We start from the raw sequence: 22,754 nt of genomic DNA on the forward strand, positions 1-22,754 counted from the left end.
CTTGCCTGCATATAGTTTGCATCATCAGTATACTGAGTTGGCCTTTCAATATTAATTTCTTAATGCATTAGGCTACGTTAAGTTTTTTTTTCTTTATAACTCTTTTCTATGGGAGGAAAATGCTTAACACGAAACTTTATGCATTGCTTTCATATTCTGGGCTCCTCTGCTTGCCAATTCCTTTCAGAAAGGCAAATAATATCCACATAGCTTTAAGGTGAATGTAATATTTTAGTCATATCAACATAAGTTATTGTTAATTTTCAAAGTATAATTGGTCATTTAAATGTATGTTATTAAAAGGAAAAAGTATCGGTATCGGTATCAGTATTGGCGATACTTGCCCTGTATTTACTTGGTATCGGATCGATACCAAAATTTGCAGTATCGCACACCCCTACTACATGAAGGGTGGTCCGCCCTCATGGCGGCTGCCATGTTGAGACTGTTATTGAAACTTTATTGCAGAATAAATTATTTGTGACAAGTACACTTTTGATTAGGCTAGACTATTTCTACCATAGCATTAAATTTTTTTTTTTTTTTTTGCATGAAGCTACATCCATGCCAAGACAACAACAAGAAAACAAACAAACTTAATATCCACAATCCAACTAAAATATAAAATAAAATCCCACCCAACTTTTTTCTTCATAGAATATCCTGAGTCACCCAGAAATATGTAATATTATGGCAGCAAATATAATATTTTATGTTAACATAGAAGTCTGGTTAATAAAAGTTGCTTGCAGAAAAATACACTCAGCATGGTTGAGACAACGTTGTTCAGGGTGGTTGTTCATGCATTTTTTTCTGTGCAAACATGTGCTAGACAGTTGTTTTTGACACTTGCGCTTGTGTCTTTTTTAGCGTCTCGCACATGAAACCGCATTCTAAAGATGCAGCGCCCAAGTTGCAAAAAGTAAAACTTGCCTCTACACCATTATCTTTTCATTCCACTGTCCTGCGTCTCATGTTTTATAAATGCAAAAACACTTTCTGTGTTAATGGCCCCTCAGGCTGGTCTTGATGTTTAAACTATGAAGCACAATGTTTTCATAGCACCACAGAGACAAAGTTTTTATGCACAAAATGAGGTCACCTTTAAGAATTGATTGCACAACACTTTCATTGTCATGTCATAAAAACTTTATTTTTCATAATACATTGTCAACTTATGCTTAATCGAGTCAAATATTTAAACATCATAAAAAACCATTATCTCACAGCATTTTTTTCCTGAATGATTGGCTGTATGTTTTGTGATCCTGCTGGGCATGTTAGTGCTGATCAGCGATAAAGCCGGTGTCACCGCGGAGGTGCTGGTCCTGGAAGGGTGAGGGACCCTGATCCCGTGTCCTGTCTGAAAGAGCAGGAAGAATTTAGTTGGTGCACTTAACCTGTTTGAGCACCAGTAATGCACCGTAAGGTCATCAATAAACTTCCTTTTGTGAAATGTTTAGTTTTTTATATATAAAGAAATGATTTGATACATTCAGTCAATTTAAGTGACTTTTTGGTGTTCACTGAGTCATTAGATGAGATGTGCATGCATGTCTCACCTGTTATCGTCTGGTAGGAGATGTTATGTTGTGTTAGGAGTGATCGTAGCTGCTCTATCTCTGCTCGCTGCTTTTCAAAATCCTGTGAAAAAAAAAAAAAGAAGAAGTTGAATTCACAAGCAAATCTAAAGCTGAGCGCATTGCATGTTTCCTGCACAAAATATTTAGACCTAAATTTAAGATTTATGAATTTGATCAAATTTGGATATATTTTGAATTATATAAAATGTTACATTAAAAATGTCCAATTATTTGTATTACATGGTTAACATAAACTAATAAACAAAATATGATGCATGTTTGTCATTCATACATAAATGAAACTTCCAATTTGTTCCAAACAACTCATGCATTTTAACTGAATATTGCTTGTTCCACAGTAAGCCATATTTTAACCATGTTCACACTTTTTAACTAAATATATTCTTTTCTTTTTTTTTTTTTTTGACAAAGAACTGATTCTAAGCAATGAGAATAAATGCAATTAAAAAATATGTTTAAATAAATGCAAAGAATTAATAATAAACTATTTCATGATTTTTCTGATTGCTTGAGGTGAGTGCTACCTGTTTCATTTTTGTATGACTGACAAATACTCATCACATTTCATTTATTAGTCTGTTTAAAACTGTGAAATCCAAATGGATGGACATGTTATATGCAATACATAAATCTTAAATTTTAGGACTAAATATTTGTGTTTGACCTGTGTGCACTGCTCCAGACTCTGATGTGTGAGAGACGTCGTGCTCTCCTCTGCTTTCGGCTGTTGAGCTTTTCTCAGGAAACCAGCCTCTTCAAACAGCTCCTTCAGCAGCTTATTATAACCCTAAACACACACAAACGCCTATTATTATGATGTTCTCAGATGCATGAAGATTATAACTGTGTTTGTGTGTCACCTGTTCTGTGATGAGATCTTCATATCGAGCTTGAGCAATTTCATCCCACTCTTTCTGCAACGCCTCACTCAAAACCGGATACACTGAAACACAAGCGAACAATCAGACATGGTTTATAGTAGATAGGTGTTAAACTAACTAGTGGGTTAGTTAGTTTTTTTTTTTTTAAATCACATGACATTAAAATCACATGAAATTAACTCACCTAAGAGAGAGTGTGAATGGCAAACTAGTGGCGTCTCAAATATCAGTGAATAAACACACGTCTGAGGCTCTGAAACACTCGTTAGTTTACTGCTATTCCCACAGACCAGGAGAACCTTGAATATTGACATAACACCTCAACATCCATCACACGTCACTATTTATTGGCAGAAAATATGCATACAGATACAGCTACATTCAAAACTTATCCATAAACTCACATTACAATTAACACAAAGACAGTGTGTTCATGTAATACAGACCTTGGTCTGTCTGTTCTTGTTTCCGCATGAATCGCCTTCTCGCATCCACATGCCAGCAAACGTGTTATTCTGAATCTCCCATTCCTGCCAAATACTACACACGCACAGCAGAGATTTCACATATACAGTTTTAAGCTAAACTAAATAGAAGAACGCATAATAAAAACTTCTATAAAATCATTACCCTAGTATACCACTGTATGCATTCCATCTGAAGCTCTGTTCATGCTGAGTCACATTATGAAATGGACAAAATACGTATTTGTATCTAAAAGAAAGCCAAGAAAAAATCTGTTTCTTTTAATTGCACACAATTACTTTTATGGAAGCTGGTTTCTGCCATGGAATAAATAAAAATAAAAAAGCTAATTGTGACTTATTATCTCACAATTCAGACTTTTTTTTTTTCTTTTTCCAACTTGTGCATTTATACCCCACAACTGCAAGTAATAAACCTGTAATTGCGAGTTTCAAATCACGAGTAATTGCAATTTTGAAAAAATAAATAAATAAAATTCTAAATTTGTGAGACAAAAAGTTGCAATTACTTTTTTTTTTTTAATCCAATGGTAGAAACAAGCTTCTATACATATTATTTCATGACAAAGTAAAAAAACAAAGCCAAAATGCAATGAACCTGTACAGCTCAGACACGGGCTAGTTGTCACAATTCACAGTAAATATTGTAAACATTTCCACAATAATTGCAGGACAAAAAAAAGTTTTGCTCTTTAGCTGGGCATGTTGTCACAATAGAAACTTCCAGGAAAATTTAAGCAGTAAAACAAAATGAAATGCAACATAAATCATGAAACCACAACAAAAGTATCTAATTATTGTTTTGACCAACAAATGCTGTAGTAAATAAATTGTATGAATTTAATTTTACATTTAAAACCCACGTGACAACTTGAAAACAAACATTTATGTATTTAAATCAAAACCTCATAGTTACCGTGACAACTAGCCCCAGTCTCTCCTATGTATAAGTGAACACAAGTATAGAATAAAGGTATGTGTGCATTTTGAGCAAATATGTTAAGTTGTGCAGATATTACTGACGTGGCTTCAATGTAGTTGTAGCACTTCCCTGCCAGTCTGTGCAGGTGTGGAGGTCCAGACACTGGAGACGGGCTGATCTTCGCCTGCAGTCGATTATTCTGAGGCACAAGCTGATTATTCAGCCTGAAAAATCAAAGTGAGAAGAATATGAAGATTCAGAGTCTGTTGTATGAACACATCTTATATTTGATCTGAAATTTTTACTGGGTTTGCTGGACACCTCACCCAAAAGTATTAGGTTCCTCCACTATCTTCATCTTTCCTCCTGATGTGACAGCCACTGAAACACCATAAAAGGGACACTGACATTATTATTATCAACCAAACCCCCTAAAAACAACACAAAACCTGTATGTAAAGCCTTAAAGAAGCTGAACAGTTTTAGTTCCGCATGCAACTGTATTGATCTGATGATCTAATAATGCAATAAAACAAGTCTCCATCTATAACACTTACCCAGTGCTGTCAGATACAGGCACAGTTTTAAATATACACACTCCATAACTCTTCAAACAGTGGGATTTGTGAGGAAAAACTACATTTCTTTTTTATCTCTGTTCTGTCTGTTCATGTGACAGAACTGAAAACATTACCGATGGGAAGATGTTATGTTTTAAGAACGTGTTGATTACGAAATGCATCAATTATAGAGAAAATATCTTACATTTAACAGATATGCGACATAATCACACTTAACTGACCTAAACGTGTCCCTTTTGCGGTTTAATTTAAACACAAAGACGAAATATTCATTAAAACGTTTGTGAATATCGGAAAGGCGGCGATAGACGTAAACCAAAAAATATTATACTGCATTTCCGGGTGTAATTCTGTCTAAATAAAAGTCCTCTTCCGGTTTTATTTTACTTAATTCGATAATTGTGTGTCTGCTTTGTATAGCTGGTTCATAATTTCGAACTTAAAATTTACATTTCTATTCTATGACCTAAACTGAAGCAAGATAATATTAGTTTTTATATAATTTAAATACATTAGCGTCTTTTGTGCTAATAACGGCCATGTTTTATTACGTCACCGTGTTTTTGCCTCACGAAACAGCGTCAGAATAAATCTTTAGGATTTGACCTAAAAGAATATAAACATTGGAATTTCTGCCATGGTTTAGTGTAAAGTAGATGCATTACTGGTGTGCTGTAAGATGTAAGGTGGTTGAATAGGGCATAATACAGTCAAACCATTACACACGCGTGAAAGTTGTTCATAAAAACAAAAGAAAGTAAGGTGGGTTTCAGACATGGGACGCAAAAAACAGGGTAAATGCGAGCGACCGGTTCACAAGGGCAAAGACACACGACACAGGATGAAGGGGAAATCATTAGAAACCTTCACAGAGGAGATGCATGAGGCTCTGCAAGGTCTGTGATAGTTATGGATGAATGTAGAGGAAATGCATGTAATGTTGTCATCTTTTTGAAACATGTGAGTTTAGGTTCATGTCATAAAGTGAATTACTTTTTGTAATAAAGCTTGACAGGCATGAGTTATGTATAATGAAATTGTGTGTGTGTTTCAGCCAGTGAGGATGCGGATTCAGAGGCTGCAGGAGGTGTGAAGTTGCCCTGTCAGTTGGCCATGTGGGATCTGGGTCACTGTGACCCGAAACGGTGTACAGGACGGAAGCTGGCCAGGAAAGGTTTTGTGCGCTGCCTGCGACTCAACCAGCGCTTCAATGGCCTGATACTCAGCCCGATGGGAACCAAATACGTTACACCTGCAGACAGGTGGGCAACAGGAAGCATTTTCACAAAATCATCATTTGTTTTTTTTAAATACACTGATTCACACTTACACAGACAAACAAGCATCAATATGAAACCTATCTAACATCTCAGAGGTCTAAAAGTATTTTATAGTAATGTTCAACAGTGAATCTCATCCCAACATTTATGTAGAAGGCTTTACTATTTTCAATCAGCAAGGACGGATTAAATTCACCAAAAGTGACAGAAAAGGTACAATTTCAAGTAAAAAAAGAAAAATTTAATTTGATAATAAATGCTGGTCTTTTGAACATTCTATTCATCAAAGAATCTGTTTACAACATTGATACTAAAACAAAATATGGTCCAACTTTATATTAGGTGGCCTTAACTACTATGTACTTACATTTAAATTAATAATTTGGTACAATGCACTTATTGTGTACATACATGTTTTTACATTGTACTTATATTTTTAAAAATACCTATATGTAATTACATCTGTAATTCATTTCTGTAGTTACATTTATAATTACACTGTTGACCCATCCCTTCCACCTTAACCCACCCTTAAACCTACCCATACCACCAAACCTGTCCCTAACCTCACCCATATCCCACCTCAATAGCAGCTGAAGTGTTTTGCAATACAATATGAACACAATAAGTACATTGTACTTATTTTTTCATGTAAGTACATAGTAGTTAAGGTCACCTAATATAAAGTGTGACCCAAAATATTTCTTGAGCATCAAATCAGCATATTAGAATGATTTCTGAAGGATCATGTGACACCGAAGACTGGATATTCAGCTTTGCATCTCAGGAATAAATTGCATTTTAAAGTATATTGAGATAGAAAACAGTTATTTTAAATTGTAATAATATTTCACATTTTTACAGTATTTATGATCAAATTAATACAGCCTGGTAAGCAGAATAGACTTCTTTCACAAACATTAAGAAATCTTATCGACTCCTAAACTTTTGGTAGTGTAGATAAAAATGATAAAACACAAACATTTGTCTCAGTATTTAATTTATAATATTCTTCATTTGTAGGGCGATTGTGGCACAGGGTGGTCTAGCCGTGATTGACTGTTCATGGGCGCGACTCGAAGACACGCCTTTCAGCAAAATGATTGGCTCACATCCGAGGCTCTTGCCGTACTTGGTCGCAGCAAATCCTGTAAACTACGGAAAGCCGTGCAAGCTGTCCTGCGTCGAGGCTTATGCCGCCACCTTCTGCATTGTGGGTAAGCAGCTCCCAGCTATAGATTTTCATATTGCTGCTATTGTGTCACATGGGTTTTGTAGGTCTGTATGCTATTTTTTAACTTTCTGTTTATCAAAGAATCCTTAAAAAATGTCACTTCTTTCACAAAAATAGCAGCACAACTGTTTTTAACATTGATAATGATCAGAAATGTTTCTTGAGCAGCAAATCAGCATTTTAGAATGATTTCTGAAGGACCATGTGACACTGAAGACTGGAGTAATGATGCTGAAAATACAGCTTTGATCACAGAAATAAATTACATTTTAAAATATATTCACAAAGAAAACAGTTGTTTGACATTATAATAATATTTTAACTGTATAAAGACTGTAAGGGACTTCTTTTAAAAGCATTTTAAAAATCTTACCGACCCCAAATTTTTGAATGGTAGTGCAGTTAAATGACAGCAATTTAGATTAAATTGTGCAAATTTGCTAGATGTTGACATGTGAATTTGTTTCTCTGTGATAATGCATCAGGATTTCGTGACCTTGCTGTGCTCCTGCTGAGGAAGTTTAAGTGGGGCTTGGGATTTTTGGAGCTGAATAAGACTCTTCTAGAGCGTTACGCTTCCAGCCAATCAGAAGAGGAACTACTGGCTGTGGAGAAAGAGTATCTCAGTGCCACCCCTAAGGAAGAAGATTTAGGTACGGTTTGATGATTTAAAATAGTCAAATGTACTGTAAGTGTTTTGAAAATATTAACTTTGATGTTTTTGTATGTGTGTGTGTGTGTGTGTGTGTGTGTGTGTGTGTGTTTATTTAAAATTTGTCCAGATCCTTTCGATGTGGACTCAGGAAGAGACTTTTTTAATCTCAACAGACCAGTCCAGTGAGACTCTGTTTTTTTCTTATTCTGTCATAAACTTGTGTTTAAATGTTCAAATATTTACTTTCCATTCAAATGAAAGTCAGCTGAAGTAACCCATGTGTGTTTGTACACGCAGGGCTGAGGACGATGATAGTGACGAGACATCAGAGGAGGAAGATGATGGTGAGGAGGAAGAACAGAAGAGTAAAGAGGAAGATGATGAAAGAGATGAGGAGTCTTGAGTTGTGTAATCTTAAAATGTAACATTTGGGGAAGAAGGATGTTTAGTCACTGATTTAGAAACACTGACCTTCACTTGACATTGCAAACTTCTGTTTTCTGTGTGTTTGCAGATATGGAACTAGTAAGTTAACAAAAGCAGAGCAATCAGGTGCTGTAGTCATGATTTCAAAGAGCAAATTCCCCAAAGACGTCTTATAATGTGCAAAATGTACTATTTGCTCACGAGAAGAATCTTCTCAAACTGTAATAACATTTATTGTCAAAAGTTGACTTGTTTATAAGCAGAAGAACATGTTTAAATAAATATTAAATGGCATTTGCTGCATTTGAGTATGGTTTACCAGCTGTTTTACAAATTGGAGTTCCACATTCAATCCAGTCTGCATATTTTATTTATTTACATGTATATCTATTGGGGCTGATTACCACATACATACATTATAGTATATACTACTCTAAGGCAAGGATTTTTAATATTTTAGATGCCATGGACACAAATATGATCATCCCTGTGTGAGGGACCCCATCCTAAAATTTTAAAGACAGCTATATATTATATATACTAAATATTTAGTATTAAATATTTAAATAATTTTCTAGTAACTATAGCTTATTATTTATACTGTATTTAAATTTATTTAGATTTTATTCATTTATTTTAATGTTATTTTTATTTTTAAATAATTGTTTAATTTTATATAATTAAATATAATTTTATTTATATTACTATGTTGTTCGTTCATTTTTGTTAATTATATAATTTATGTATTTTTATTGTATATATATATATATATATATATATATATATATATATATATATATATATATATACAATAATATGTATAAATCTATTTTGTTTATTTATCTATTTATTTATTCACATTTTGCACAGTTTTTCTCTGTATTTTCCCTAGACTTCCCAGAAAATCACGACATCACCATGGTTTATTTTATGTTGTGTTATGGGAATGTTGTAGCAATTCAAATGTGGGAAGTGTTGGGAAGGTTACTTTGAAAATGTAATAAGTTACAGATTACAAGTTCCCCTATCTAAAATGTAATAAGTAGTGTAACTTTCAATTACTTTATTAAAGTAATGTAACTGATTACATTTGATTACTTTTCTAAATTTCTTATGTTTCCAACTGTGAATCATTTTCAAACATGTAAATTATGCTATGATACAGTTTTTGAAATCAAATCTATGCATAGCTACAACAGGAAACACTGGCATCTAATAATGGCTTGGAAAAAACAGTTAATCTTAAAAAATAAAGCCTATACATAAACCCAAATAGGAAATAAAACACTTATCGAAAAAGCATGTGTCCGATTCTGTGTACTAAACTCTTGAAACATAAATAGATATAACATATTTAGAGCAGTCACTGCAACTTATGAAAGAAAATCTGTATGTGTGGGTGTGTGTGAAAAAAATATCCAGATGTAACCCCCTTTGTAATCCTTAACATTTTCATAAGTAACTGTAATTAAATTATACACTTATTCTCAGTAACTGTAACTGATTACAATTTTGTATTTAAATTACTTAGGCTAATTTAGTTACATGTAACTACTTACTCCCCAACACTGAATGTTACAGTATAATTATACATTTAAGTAGCCTACTGAGTAATATTAATTAACTACATGTACTAACCAGGCCTATATGGTTAGTGTTAGGATTTGGGTTTGACTGAGGGCTACTTGCATGCAATTATGCATAATTTATTGTTATTATAATAATAAGTACTTGTAACGTGTAACAAAGAGACCTTAAAATAAAGCGTTACCTTATTTTGTAATTAAATTAGGCCTACGTAATTTGGTAACTAGTTACTCCCCAACACTTGAATGTGGGTGACAGACAGATCTGCTGATCCACAGTTGCAAAACCACTTCCATAACACATAGATCCGTGGATTTTTGGGGATTCGCCGTTTGGGGGCGCGCGGTATTTTTTCCCCTCTCGACTGCAGTAATGTTGTTGTGGCGTGACGTCACAGCCGTGAAACGAAGGCGCAGAGAGAGGGCGGCCATGACTCCAGTCTCCACAATTATTTAATCCCAAATAAATTACCCACGGAAAACTTCCATGGCAAGAGCCACGAGTCAGATCGTGAGTACCGCCAGCTTCTGGGGAGCGCGGGTTCGAAGCCCCCTCGCGCCGCGTTGCGCGCGCTGCTTGTAACGGCGTTTTTTAGGGGGGTGGCGCGGGACGCTCGCGACCCGAGGCTTTAGCTTAGCATTTTAGCGTCATTAGCCCGCTAGTCCCCAAAACAAGCGCAAGTCTATTAACCAGGAAGTGTCAACTTTTGTTTCTTATCTTAATTTATACAGGGATTTCTGAATGAATTATTAGGCTCGATGTTGATATTTTTAAAAGAACAGTGTGGGAAAATGCTCATATTGTTGTGTGTTAGCTCTGCGAGCTAATTCTGTCAACAAATGAAGTTGCTTGTTTTCTTAGCCGTTAGCCTGACCGCTAACTCACGACATAGGCGTTTGGTTCTGCTCGTCTTAAACCTGCTGTAAATGTAAGCAAATCATTTTTGTCTCCAATAATTAATTAAATGAACGTCCAGGGCTTGTTCTTGAGTCTCTTGACAAACTAAAACGCGGTTTTTGAGTAAGTAAGTTAGCGCTTCTAGCACAAGTCGCCTCAGGTTATTTTGCCTCGTTTGCGTCTCTGTTTGCAGTCAGTTTGCCATTATAATCTATAATTAAAGGAATATTAGCAGTATTATATATATGTAGCAGTTTATTGACATGTCTGTGTAAATAGTTATTTATTTAAGTGTGTTATTTCTATTGAAATAAACCGATTCAGAGTTGCGGCCTATAAAGCGGCTTAGAGATTTTTAAGGTTTCACCACCCGAGGTGCTTTTGACAGTTGATTGTTACCATGTATAACGTTATATAGATTACTATACTCTGAGAAAACCCTTATGAATATGATTAGTGAATCATCAGGCTCATTGGTGGTCATTTTGAAGCACATCAAATTAAATTGTGTATGTGGCTGGTGTAGATTTGTCAAGATGAAAACGTGCTTTGATCTTGCTAAGTAACTTTGGTCTGTTATTTCTGTAATTATCAATATTGCATGAGCCTCAGTGAGTGCTATGAATTAATATTGTGGTGCATAGGTTGCAAAGAGGAAGTAAGGGTAGTTAACGTGATTATTGCTGGAGGTTGGACTGAAGTCCTTGTTGACATGTGTGACTCATGTTTTATAGAGGTGTTTTGAAGTTTGTTAGTGTAGGAAAGCTGATTACGAATAATGTGAGCTGTAGTTACAGGAAACTAATTATTATTATATCCAGCAGTGTGAGAGAAAGACCTTGCACATGGATCTGCAGTGTCTATTAGTTCCTTTTTTAAGAATTTCACTATTATATCCAGTGTAATTTAAGCAGAGACACAAATTGAAGTTGTTTAAAGTAATTATATATTGTGATTGCTGTGTTTGGAAGCTCTTGAACTCAAAATCTACAGTCAGGATGACACTGTTTTCATTTATCAAAGCTTTAGGGGTAATCATTTGTTTTCTATGTGAGCCTAGAATTGTTAATTATCAATATCTAGAGTGTTGATACATAAACCATATGCTCTTGTCCTGCTTAAATTAGGCAGTTTGCTGTCAAATCTGAGTGATGTCATTGCACTTAACATAAATTTACACTAATGACATCACACATACAAGCATTACATCAAATTTAATATATATTTTTGAATACTTTAAAGCAAAATGAGTAGTTTATAGATTTTGTGTGTTCTACATATTCTACAAACTATGTTAATGTTGAGAATTATATATAATTGTTTTATTTTTAAGTTTTTTTTTATTTTTAAGTATTTGAAGTGTGTGTGTGTGTATATATATATATATATTGTGTGACATTCTGTACTACATATTTCAATATTTAAAAAACTTTAGCATATATTTTATGTATTGTTTGTTGAATATTTTAAAGCAAAATTAATATAGTTTATTGAATATGAATATATATTGACTAACATTTTATATAATTATTTAAATTTTATATATATAACTTTATAATTATTTTATTTTTATATATATTTTAAAGCAAACTTAATGTAGTTTATAGAATGTGAATATATTAAGTTTTTAGCATTTGTACAATTAATATACTTAGCTTTAAAATGCATCAATATTTAAATAATTAAATGTTTTTAGCACTTTTATAATTTTTGTATTTTTTGTTTTAGAGCAAAATTAATATAGTTTAAAGAATATTTATATATATATATATATATATATATATATAGTGTGTATATATAGTGTATATTAACCTTTTAGCATTTTATATAATTTAATGTGTATATATTCTATAAACTAAAATATTTAAATATTCAGAAATGAATAAATAAAATAATTTTTATTTTTATCAAATAATTTAAAAAAAAAAAAGCTAAAAAGTTTGAACTGTCATAAAGTATGTAGTGATTTCATCAAAGGCAGTAGTTGAGTAATGTGAGAAGTACACTGACTTGGTCTCTGTTTCTCTATCATCAGTATGATGTTGCATCCCTCCACTCCTCTGTTCTCATCTCCTGTCCATCCATGGTAAGAGGCCAGCAGGACACGCCCCGTCTCCACGGCAACAGCATGGAGGGACAGGCACCACCCCCCCAGCCCACCCAGCCTCGCAAGAAGAGACCCGAGGATTTCCGCTTCGGCAAAATATTGGGAGAAGGCTCTTTTTCAACCGTATGACACGCACACATCAATGCACATCTGATGTACCTCCACTAGTTTTACTCATTTAATGTACTAACCTTTGCTATCTTTGCTACTTACAGGTTGTCTTAGCAAAGGAGCACTCGACGGGGAAGGAATATGCAAGTAAGTCATTATACCAACAGCCTGTGGTTCATACACATTTGGTTTGTCTGTATTACTTTTGACATGAACTACTAGATGTGAGGCTGTACTGAAAAGTGTTGTTGCATGTGTTTCAACAGTTAAGATCCTGGAAAAGCGCCACATAATGAAGGAGAACAAAGCGCAATATGTCAAGAGAGAACGAGACATCATGTCACACCTGGATCATCCGTTCTTCGTCAAGCTCTACTTTACTTTTCAGGATGAAGAGAAGCTGTGTATCCTTCACATAACTAGTGGTCGAACAATATAGATTTCCAGTGATCATATCTAGAGAGCACAGCAGGGTGGCCATCATATTTACCTGAAAATTTGCTAATGTCAACACTTCAGTTAATCGAATGCTTTCCTGAATGCACTGTCAGATTTTGGATTGAGCTACGCTAAAAATGGCGAACTGCTGAAATACATTCGAAAAATAGGCTCATTTGATGAGACCTGCACGCGTTTCTACTCAGCTGAGATAGTTTGTGCTCTTGATTATTTGCATCAGAAGGGCATCATCCACAGGTCAGTAGGTTTGTCTTCAAGGTGTCCGTATCAATCATTTTATTTGTTCCATTTTGATGTTGAGTTATGTGTTATTGTGGTTTTGTTACAGAGATCTGAAGCCAGAGAATATTCTGCTCAGTGAGGAGATGCACATTCAAATAACAGACTTTGGCACAGCCAAACAACTGTCCTCCGAGAGCAAACAGGGTAAAACACACATACACTGTATAACAATCGTCCTCTGACAGTGTCAACATTTATACAGAAGTATCCTCTTATGACAGTACTTTTACTAAGTGATATTGTCATTCTGATGTCTCCCCTGCAGCAAGAGCAAACTCATTTGTTGGTACGGCTCAGTACGTCTCTCCTGAATTACTGACTGAGAAATCTGCCTGCAAGAGGTAAACACAGCTGATGAATATTTCATGGTGTGCAGTTGAAATGCCTAATTCAGAGATGCTGTTTGTTACTGTTTATTTGGTGGTTTTTCTTCTGAATGCAGGTGACATTTTGCGCAATAACTAAGCAAGACCAAAACAGAGGTTTATTTAAAGGTTTGGCTGAAGATACTTATCCTAACCGTCTTATTTCTTGTTGCAGTTCGGATCTCTGGGCATTAGGCTGCATCATCTACCAGCTTGTTGCTGGTTTGCCGCCATTCAGAGCTGGGTGAGTTAATTTTCAGTCGTGTTTTTGGTTTAAAAAGAAATGTTTCTTATGGTGTGTTTACTTAAGATGTATTCTTGTGTTCATAAATGGCTAGATGAGCAGCATAGAATTAAAGTTCCAATTTTATTGTGCTAGTAACACTTTTATTAAGATTAAATTTGTTTGTTAGTTAACGCCTTATGAACTATCAATGACTAACATTAATTCAGGTAAATGGTAATTCAAACCTTTTGTTCATTATTATTTTCATGATCATGTTTAATTCAAGTGTCATTTAATTAATATAACTTAATGTTAATTATGTATGTAGTTCATGAATGCTTGTTTATTGTTGTTCATATTAGCTAATGCATTAATATTAACAAATTAAACCATGTTGTAAAGTGTTTTATTAGTGTAGACAATTGTCAGAGTAGTTGCAGCATATAAACAAGTGTAAAGTTTAGTGTTTGTAATGTTTTTAAAGAATGCAGTGAAAACATTAGTATTGTGAACTGTCATTGCAATTTAAATTTTCTATTTGAATATAATGTAATTTATTTCTGCGATCAAAGCTGAATTTTCAGCATCATTACTCCAGTCGTCAGTGTCACATGATCCTTCAGAAGTCAATCTAATATGCTGATTTGCTGCTCAATAAATATTTCTGATTATTATCAATGTAAATGGTTCTTCAAAGAAACAGCATTTATTCAAAACAGAAATCTTTTGTAACAAACCAATCAATTTAATGTTTTTTCTGAATAAAAGTATTTATTAAAAAAAGTTACTCATCCCAAACTTTTACAGGAGTGTACATAAATAAAGAGAAAAATGGCAACATATAGTGTAATTAATAAAGAAACGGAACGCAGACATGTTTTTAAATTGCAATATTTACAATGCATTTTGTCAGTGCAGAACACTTATTCACCTCACTAATTGACTAGTTGGTTATTGGATGATCATAATCCATCCCTAACATCTACTTGGTCCATGTGATGAAGTGTAAGCCTCCAGCCACTAACCATTGTTTTCTTTTAATCCATCACAGGAATGAGTATCTAATATTTCAGAAGATTATAAAACTCGAGTACGAGTTTCCTGAGAAATTTTTCCCCAAAGCTAAGGACCTTGTGGAACAACTTCTGGTGAGCCTTATTTAATCATAAATCTTTGTTTATAGTGTAGGTTTGGATCTGCTGTGCACTCATTGGTGTCTTGTTTTCACAGTCACTGGAACCGTGCAAGCGGATTGGCTGTGAGGAGATGGGCGGCTACGGACCGCTGAAGTCCCACCCTTTCTTTGAGACAGTTGGTTGGGATGATATCCATCTGCAAACTCCACCCAAACTAACGGCATATCTGCCTGCCATGTCTGAGGATGATGAGGACTGCTATGGAAACGTGAGTCAACAGAAAATATAAAATAAGAAAATATGAAATTGGGATTATTCTTGATCTCATTTTCTCGTTCATTTTCAGTATGATGATCTCCTGAGCCAGTTCAGTTGTATGCAGGTGGCACAGCCTGGCCACGCCCCGTTAGTTCCCTTCACAGGAGAGACAAGTCAACCTACATATAACCCTTCCCCTAATGTGGATCAGTTTATACATATTCATGAGCTGGACAGTAATAGCATGGAGCTCGACCTACAATACAGTGAAGAGGAGAAACGCATCCTTCTGGACAAGCAGAGTGCTGCAAACCCATGGTACACAAATACACAGCCTTTTTAAGTGACTTTCTATCCTTACATGCTTTCTGTAAGCATTCTGTCCTTTTGTTTTTAACAGGCACCAGTTTGTGGAGAATAACCTCATCTTAAAAATGGGCCCAGTGGACAAACGCAAAGTGAGTCATTGTTGATAATCGATTTGTTTTTAAGAGAATGTAATCAGCTAAATTTAGATCTAGTTCTTGAACAAATGACTCTTATGATTTGGTTCTTTTCAGTGAATCAAAACCATACAGGATGACCAGTGTAATCCATCCAATTTGCAGATTCAATTCTCTTTTTTTTTTTCTTCAATGAGTGAATCAGAACGATGGGAGTATCGCATTTAATTTCCGAATAAATGATTGTTTTAGTGAATTAAAACTATACAGCACCCCTAGTGTAGTTTTACCAATTCCTGAATGAATGACACTTACGATTTGGTTGTTTTTAGTGAATCAAAATAGTGCAGTCAATGCATTCCATCCAACTCCAGAATGAATGACTTGAATGATTTGGTTCTTTTGAGTGAATCAAAACTACACAGCATGACCAGTGTAGTCCATCCAATTGACCTATCGGTAAGCCCCTCCCCTCGAACGCAGACTAGCCAATGGCAGTCGAGTATCAGTTGCACGGGGAGCGGAACTCGGACATCTTTAGGTTTCAGCGCCATAGAGAAACATTGGAAGATCCGAAGCTTGCATCGGATTTATGGGGTTTATGCTTCAAAAACGGAAAAACGATGTGCCTGGGGTACTTGATTCACTGATTCCAGGTATCCTGAGAGGATGGGCAATATAATTTATTTTATTACATTTCCTGAATCCAAACAAAACAGCAAAATGTCCCTAAGTATTCACCCTAATACAAATGAAGACAAAAACGTTCATTTTCTGGTTGTCATACAGTATGTTACAATTAGTTACAATTTTCATCAGAATGTTAACGTTATCTTGTGCTTTAGCAAGGTATCTCTGGCTAAAACTAGCTAACGTTAAAGTTAGTGAGTCCATGCTAATGTACAAACCTAAATAGCGGACTGTTCTCGCGTCTTGTACAGTGTAGGTCAAAAACACATAAACGAAGGTCTACATTTCAGTGCCTCTCCATATTAAAGTGGTTAAATGTACATTAATTTAATCGTACCCTGCCATACATGAACTGTTGATCCTGCATGTTGTCATCCAATCGTGATGACCGACCGTAATATAAGACTTCTCTCGCTTGCATTGTGATCTATAAACCCTTGCTTCGAGTTACCGACCGTATTTATTTTAAAATATTTTATAAATCCCTCCATGGAATATTTAATTCTCATTTGGTGGCCTTCTGTGTCCAAAATTGTGCAAAAACATCGTGGGACATGGTTTTCACACTGCAGCTGTCATTGAAAGACAGTGTGCAACTCTGTTTGTTTGTCCAAGGGAGCAACAGTAACTAAGGGGGGTGGGGCTTACCGATAGGTCAATTCCCAGATTAATGACTCCTATGATTTGTTTTTTATTAGTGAAGCAGAACAACCAGTGTTGTCCAACCAGTTCCTAAATGAATGACTCTTGATTCAGTTCTTTGTAGTGAATCAAAACAGTCGGTGTAGTCCGTTTAACTCCAGAATAAATAATTTTTTTCTTTTAAGTGAATCAAAACTATACAGCAAACCAGTGTAGTCCATTCAGTTCCTGATTCTTAAAGGGATAGTTCACCCAAAAAGAAAAATTTTATGTTTATCTGCTTACCCCCAGGGCATCCAAGGTAAGCAGATAAACATCTAGGTGACTGTGTTTCTTCAGTAGAACACAAACAAAGATTTTTAACTCAAACGGTTGCAGTCTGTCAGTCATATAATGTCAGTCAACGGTACCCACGGCTTTGAGAGAAAGAGAAAAAAAACACACACAGACAAAACCAAATTAAGAAGAATTGGTTCCTTTTAGTCAATTATGATCATCCTGAATGGTTTTAGTGTTCTATTCAGTTCCTGAGTCTTATGAATTTGTTTTAGTGAATCAAAACTATACAGAACAACCAATGTAGTTTCACCAATTCCTGAAAGAATCACTTTTACAACTTGGTACTCTTAAGTATATAAAAAAACCATGGGACAAGAGTATTCTATTCCTATTTGAATTAAAACCACACCGCATGATCATACTATTTCACCCAGTTCCCAAACGAATGTCTCATATGATTTGGATATTTTTAGCAAATTAAATCACACAGCACGACCAGTGTAGTCTAATTCCCAACTCTTATGAACTGACACTTTTTAGTGAATCGAATACTGTTGGAACACTATTGATCAATCAGCATCCAGGACCAGCATCAGTTTTATCAGCTTACTTTAGTAAATGAGTTGATGTTTTTTATGTTTCGTAATGTTTTCCTTTTGTGTACATGTGTAGGGTCTGTTTGCGCGGCGGAGGCAGTTGCTACTGACTGAGGGTCCTCACTTGTACTATGTGGATCCGGTCAATAAAGTTCTGAAAGGGGAGATTCCATGGTCACCTGAACTACGGCCTGAAGCGAAGAACTTTAAAACCTTCTTTGTTCACACGGTAACTGCAATCCCAATTATCTTCTCATACCACGTCTGCATGTTTTAAACCAGATGTTTAACGACCACGCTTTGTTCCCTTAGCCAAACCGGACATACTATCTAATGGACCCAAGCGGCAACGCCGACAAATGGTGCAAGAAAATCCAGGAAGTTTGGAGGAAGATCTACCACAAACACCAGAGCCCCAGCCTATAGGACTACAGCGCTCCCCCCTTTGGCCACACCCCCACAGCCCTCCAACCAATCACAGAACAGGGACACGCCCCTGTAGAGACATCTCTCTCCAGCTATATATTGTCTTTCTGTCTCTTCATATATCAGTCCCGTCACTCCCAGGCACCTTCTCTGTTCGGATTCAGTTATTTCGCACGCCGAGGGTGGAGTCTTTACAACCAAAAGCAGCAAGGCCGTAGTCAGCATGTTGTGCAGGCAAGCCATAGAAAACCACACATTTAGATGATTACGCAAGTCTTTCCATCGATTTCAAGAGATGCAGGTAACGAGCACTCAAAATCGTGCAATCTCCACCTGTCTGTTGCAAAACAAGTGCACACGTTCTGTTCTTTTCTCGCTCGATGCTCACACACGCTCAGCTCTTTACTTTCAGAAATCTAAATGGGAGTGTGTCGCTTTAGTCTGCATTTAGAGTTAAGGCGGGTCCTTTTACCCTTATTGGCTGCAGTAGCTGGTCTTGCTGATTCCGATTGGAGGATGTGGTGTCGAACGTCTCCTCAAGCATGTTCACGTTACCTTCAAATCGCACCGGGAGACGGCACCACACCGCCACAAAAGCCACATGGGTAATGTGGTTTGAGAGGGTAATTTGTCACCCCTTCGGCCCCGACTGAGTTTAGCTGTTTTCCTTTAAAGCGCTTGCATTGACGGTGTGCGTTGCTGATTGGAGGCTTGTGACGGAGGGGCAATCTGATCGTGTGCGTGCGTGAGTGAGTGTGTGTTTGGCTCCTCTCATTTGGCCGTTTTTAACAGGAAGTCCGTGGAGTGAGTGAGACTACAGACTGAGTGTGTGCGTGCGTGTCTTCCTGATCGGTAACAGATGACTGTGATGTACAGTTGATGTAATATTGCAAATGGGAGGTGAGTAAAGAGGTGACTCTAGGATCCAGGTTTTGTATTTTTATTCTTGTATAAGGTTATTGGGCCGCTCCGTTCTGGCCTGGCTTCTGTGTTATTTAAATTCTAATATATGAAAGCATATTTGGATTGAAGTCATGTTCCAGGGCCTTGCTGTGTATGTATTGAATATGTAAAGCCTTTGAATGTGAAGAATTATTGTAAACTATGATATTTTACTGCTTTTGTTTTCTTACTATATCATATACATTTTCTATTTGCGCAGTGATTGGCTCATTTCTGATAATTTAATGCCTGTGTGCGCACGGCCCCGCTTGTCTGTGTGTGTGCGCGCGCGAGTGTGTGTCTGTGTGTGTGATACGGGGTGTGTGTGTGTGGGGCCCTTGTAGGCAATGTGTGTATTCTTCTTGTCGGCCTTTTGCGCTCGGCAAAACCTAGAACTGAAATAAAGCATGTAGGGTTTTAGGCCAACAAACGCAGTCTCTTTGTTTTTCTCCATGTGTTTGAACAGTTGTCTTTTTATTTTGTAAATATAGCATTTCTGTTATTTTATTCTGTATCATTATGAAATGTTTTTTTCTCTAATACACATTGGGCACAATTAACGGTACACTTTTATTCAATACTTCTTGAAACCTCCATTTGCCAAAATAGTATAGGAGTTTTCTCCTATAATGCCTGATGAGGTTAGAGAACACCTGACAAGAGATCAGAGACCATTCCTTCATCCAGAATCACTCCAGACCCTTTAGATTCCCAGCTCCATGATGGTGCTGCTTCTCTTCAGTTCACTCATTTTCTACAGGGTTCAGGTCAGAGGACTGGAATGGCCAGCAGAAGCTTGGTTTTGTGCTCAGTGACCCATTTTTGTGTTGTTTTTGAGGTTTGTGTTTGGATTATTGTACGGTTGGAAGATCCAAATATGGCCCATTATAAGATTTCTAACAGAGTCAGTCACTTATTGATTTTTTTTTTTTTTTATCTGTTGGTATTTGATAGAATCAGTCAGTACCGCCGCTCCCTATACGCAGAGTACTATCCCTGTTTCTCCAAAAAACATGACGCACCATTCCCACATCCGCGCCTGCTCGCACCTCATGTTTGCAGCTGAAAGCAAATGATCATAATTGATGGACAACTATGCCTGTGAAAATACATCAGAAATCCGGCACCGAGAAAAGAAAAAGAAAAAAGTTGAAGGTAGGCTACATTCATAATCCTGTGAAACTTTTTTGGGTGTTGAGGTTAATAACGTGTTTTAATGTCGGTAATAATTTCACCAACGCATCTAATATTCTCTCTGAGTTTCCATGTTCCCTTACGAAAGTTTGCCATGGTTTTAACACGAATAAAACCAAAAATCGTGGTTCTTGAAGCCATGGTGACCGCAAATTAACCATGGTTTTGTTACTTCAAATAATAATATACAAAGTATTAAGATAATATTTTTTTATGGTTATAAAAACAAACTAAGCCAACAAAAGCCTTTAAAATGACTTAAAATGCATTACATAAAAATGACGCAACCGTGCTGGGAAAAAAAACAATAGAACCATCACAAATACCATTACAAACCATCAACTTTTAACCATTTAAACCAATAAAAAATGGTTTTCTGTAGTGTTTTCTGGGACAGATTCCATTAGGATTTATTGGTTTTAACAAGCCACCAATAGAAGGTGACCAATTACCAGTCGAGACCAACAGGGTCCATTACTGTTTCAATTAAAACCAATACAAGTTCCTTTATAATCAGTAAAACCATTACAAATTTTGTCATGGTGTCTATTTTTTTATTTTTCAACATTACATGTTATTAAAAATGCCTGCAAAGGGAGCCAAAGGCCTGGTCATTGTTGCTGTTACACTTACAGGACGACCATATCCTTGTTTAATAGGCTATTGACCAAACATTTAATTCAAATATTAAATTATATATGGCCACCTTTTTGCTATAAATGACACAGCCTCTATAATTTCTTCACTAAAAAACATGAGGACATCACAACCCTTACAAAAATTAACCATGGTTTTATCGTAGTAAAACTGCTTAATTTTCTTTTTGTGTGATTTCTGAATGCTTGAGACCATAAAATCAATCAGACAACTGTATTAATAAAATAATAGCCATAGGTAACTGTCTAGCGCTTCAATTGTAACTTGTAAATAATACAATTTATTTATTTACTATATTTTATAGTATTTATATTTAGTATTTTATATTTATTTATATATTTTATTAAAGTTCTATTTTGACCCCTATTCTAGGTGTTTTTTTTTTTTTTTACTTCCATAATATTTGAGGGTGGAGGCACAACAATACAATCCTGCTTAGGGCACCCATTTGGCCAGCAGCAGCCCTGGAATCCATGATGCCATGTGTCTAAACAAAATGTCCAGGACCTCCAGCATAAATATAGGCCCACAACATCAAAAATACATTGTACACATGGGGTACTTTTTATCCCTGTGTTCACCAAACACATCTTGAGTGTTTGCTGCTAAATTTTTTGTTTCATCTGACCATAGAAGCCAGTCCCTTTTGAAGTTCCAGTTGTGTCTGATAACTGAATATGCTGGAGTTTGTTTTGTGGTGAAAGCATTTTTTATTTTTTATTTTTTTTTCCTTTTTATTTTTTCTTGAAACCCTCCCAAATAACATGTGGTGATGTAGGTGCTGTTTTATTTATTTATTTTTTTTTAAGTTTTCTGACCCCGAGACTATTTTCTGCAATTGTTTAGCCACTCAAACTCTCCTTCTCACCGTGCATTAGGACGATATAGACACACGTCCTCTTCCAGGCAGCTTCATAACATTTTATGTTGATTGGAAATTCTTAATTATTGCCCTCATGGTGGAAATGGGAATTTTCACTGCTCTAGCTCTTTTCTTAAAGCCACTTCACTAATTTGTGAAGCTCAATTATCTTTTGCTGCACATCAGAAATATGTTCTTTGGTTTTTCTCATTGTGACGGATGATTAAGGGAGTTTGGCCTTTGTTTTCCCTCCTATTTATATTTCTGTGAAACAGGAAGCCATGGCTGGATAATTTCATGTTCATAATCACGCTGGTGTGTTCAAAATTGTGAATATGAATTGAGAAAATCACCTTTAAATTTGTCCAAATGAAGTTCTTAGCAATGCATATTACTAATCGAAAATTAAGTTTTGATATATTTATGGTAGGAAATTTACAAAATATCTTAACGGAACATGATCTTTACTTAATATCCTAATGATTTTTGGCATAAAAGAAAAATTATCATTTGAATTTGACCCATTC

General features: G+C 35.7%; 3 protein-coding genes across 4 annotated transcripts; 2 read left to right on the top strand and 1 right to left on the bottom strand.

The window, feature by feature from the left end:
• Nucleotides 1-1,113: 1,113 nt before the first annotated feature.
• On the bottom strand, nucleotides 1,114-4,799 carry gnptg (N-acetylglucosamine-1-phosphate transferase subunit gamma). Its single transcript, XM_058764989.1, has 10 exons — nucleotides 4,450-4,799; nucleotides 4,219-4,273; nucleotides 3,994-4,116; nucleotides 3,116-3,199; nucleotides 2,932-3,025; nucleotides 2,670-2,784; nucleotides 2,465-2,547; nucleotides 2,269-2,391; nucleotides 1,563-1,644; nucleotides 1,114-1,363 (listed from the first exon to the last, which is right to left on the bottom strand). Exons 1-10 carry the CDS (start codon nucleotides 4,493-4,495, stop codon nucleotides 1,281-1,283), a joined length of 888 nt encoding a protein of 295 aa, XP_058620972.1. The 5' UTR covers nucleotides 4,496-4,799; the 3' UTR covers nucleotides 1,114-1,280.
• Nucleotides 4,800-4,860: 61 nt separating this feature from the next.
• On the top strand, nucleotides 4,861-8,362 carry tsr3 (TSR3 ribosome maturation factor). Its single transcript, XM_058764990.1, has 6 exons — nucleotides 4,861-5,369; nucleotides 5,528-5,735; nucleotides 6,777-6,970; nucleotides 7,473-7,640; nucleotides 7,770-7,824; nucleotides 7,940-8,362. Exons 1-6 carry the CDS (start codon nucleotides 5,249-5,251, stop codon nucleotides 8,043-8,045), a joined length of 852 nt encoding a protein of 283 aa, XP_058620973.1. The 5' UTR covers nucleotides 4,861-5,248; the 3' UTR covers nucleotides 8,046-8,362.
• Nucleotides 8,363-10,010: 1,648 nt separating this feature from the next.
• pdpk1b (3-phosphoinositide dependent protein kinase 1b) lies at nucleotides 10,011-19,959 on the top strand. Of its 2 annotated transcripts, none has more exons than XM_058764948.1 (14): nucleotides 10,011-10,165; nucleotides 12,588-12,782; nucleotides 12,875-12,917; nucleotides 13,037-13,174; nucleotides 13,322-13,466; nucleotides 13,558-13,655; nucleotides 13,777-13,852; nucleotides 14,052-14,120; nucleotides 15,154-15,250; nucleotides 15,333-15,506; nucleotides 15,585-15,814; nucleotides 15,897-15,954; nucleotides 18,223-18,375; nucleotides 18,459-19,959. In XM_058764948.1, the coding sequence occupies exons 1-14, from the start codon at nucleotides 10,142-10,144 to the stop codon at nucleotides 18,570-18,572; spliced, it is 1,614 nt and encodes a 537-aa protein (XP_058620931.1). In that variant the 5' UTR covers nucleotides 10,011-10,141; the 3' UTR covers nucleotides 18,573-19,959. The 2 variants fall into 2 exon arrangements, with proteins under 2 accessions (XP_058620931.1, XP_058620932.1); XM_058764949.1 differs by lacking the exon at nucleotides 10,011-10,165 and adding an exon at nucleotides 10,314-10,583.
• Nucleotides 19,960-22,754: the final 2,795 nt, after the last annotated feature.

Source organism: Onychostoma macrolepis, chromosome 24, assembly GCF_012432095.1.
Source record: "Onychostoma macrolepis isolate SWU-2019 chromosome 24, ASM1243209v1, whole genome shotgun sequence".
Lineage (NCBI taxonomy): Eukaryota > Metazoa > Chordata > Actinopteri > Cypriniformes > Cyprinidae > Onychostoma > Onychostoma macrolepis.

What these genes read in the sequence shown, in the direction of transcription:
- gnptg (XM_058764989.1), bottom strand. Translation starts at nt 4,495, where the DNA reads ATGGAGTGTGTATATTTAAAACTGTGCCTGTATCTGACAGCACTGG. An exon ending in CCTGTATCTGACAGCACTGG is followed by an intron (nt 4,274 to 4,449) that starts GTAAGTGTTATA and finishes ATGGTGTTTCAG; the next exon opens with TGGCTGTCACATCAGGAGGA. An exon ending in TACAACTACATTGAAGCCAC is followed by an intron (nt 3,200 to 3,993) that starts GTCAGTAATATC and finishes GCTTTCTTTTAG; the next exon opens with ATACAAATACGTATTTTGTC.
- pdpk1b (XM_058764948.1), top strand. Translation starts at nt 10,142, where the DNA reads ATGGCAAGAGCCACGAGTCAGATC. An exon ending in GAGAAGGCTCTTTTTCAACC is followed by an intron (nt 12,783 to 12,874) that starts GTATGACACGCA and finishes TGCTACTTACAG; the next exon opens with GTTGTCTTAGCAAAGGAGCA. An exon ending in TTGCCGCCATTCAGAGCTGG is followed by an intron (nt 14,121 to 15,153) that starts GTGAGTTAATTT and finishes AATCCATCACAG; the next exon opens with GAATGAGTATCTAATATTTC.
- tsr3 (XM_058764990.1), top strand. Translation starts at nt 5,249, where the DNA reads ATGGGACGCAAAAAACAGGGTAAATGCGAGCGACCGGTTCACAAGGGC. An exon ending in GATGCATGAGGCTCTGCAAG is followed by an intron (nt 5,370 to 5,527) that starts GTCTGTGATAGT and finishes TGTGTGTTTCAG; the next exon opens with CCAGTGAGGATGCGGATTCA. An exon ending in AATCTCAACAGACCAGTCCA is followed by an intron (nt 7,825 to 7,939) that starts GTGAGACTCTGT and finishes TTGTACACGCAG; the next exon opens with GGCTGAGGACGATGATAGTG.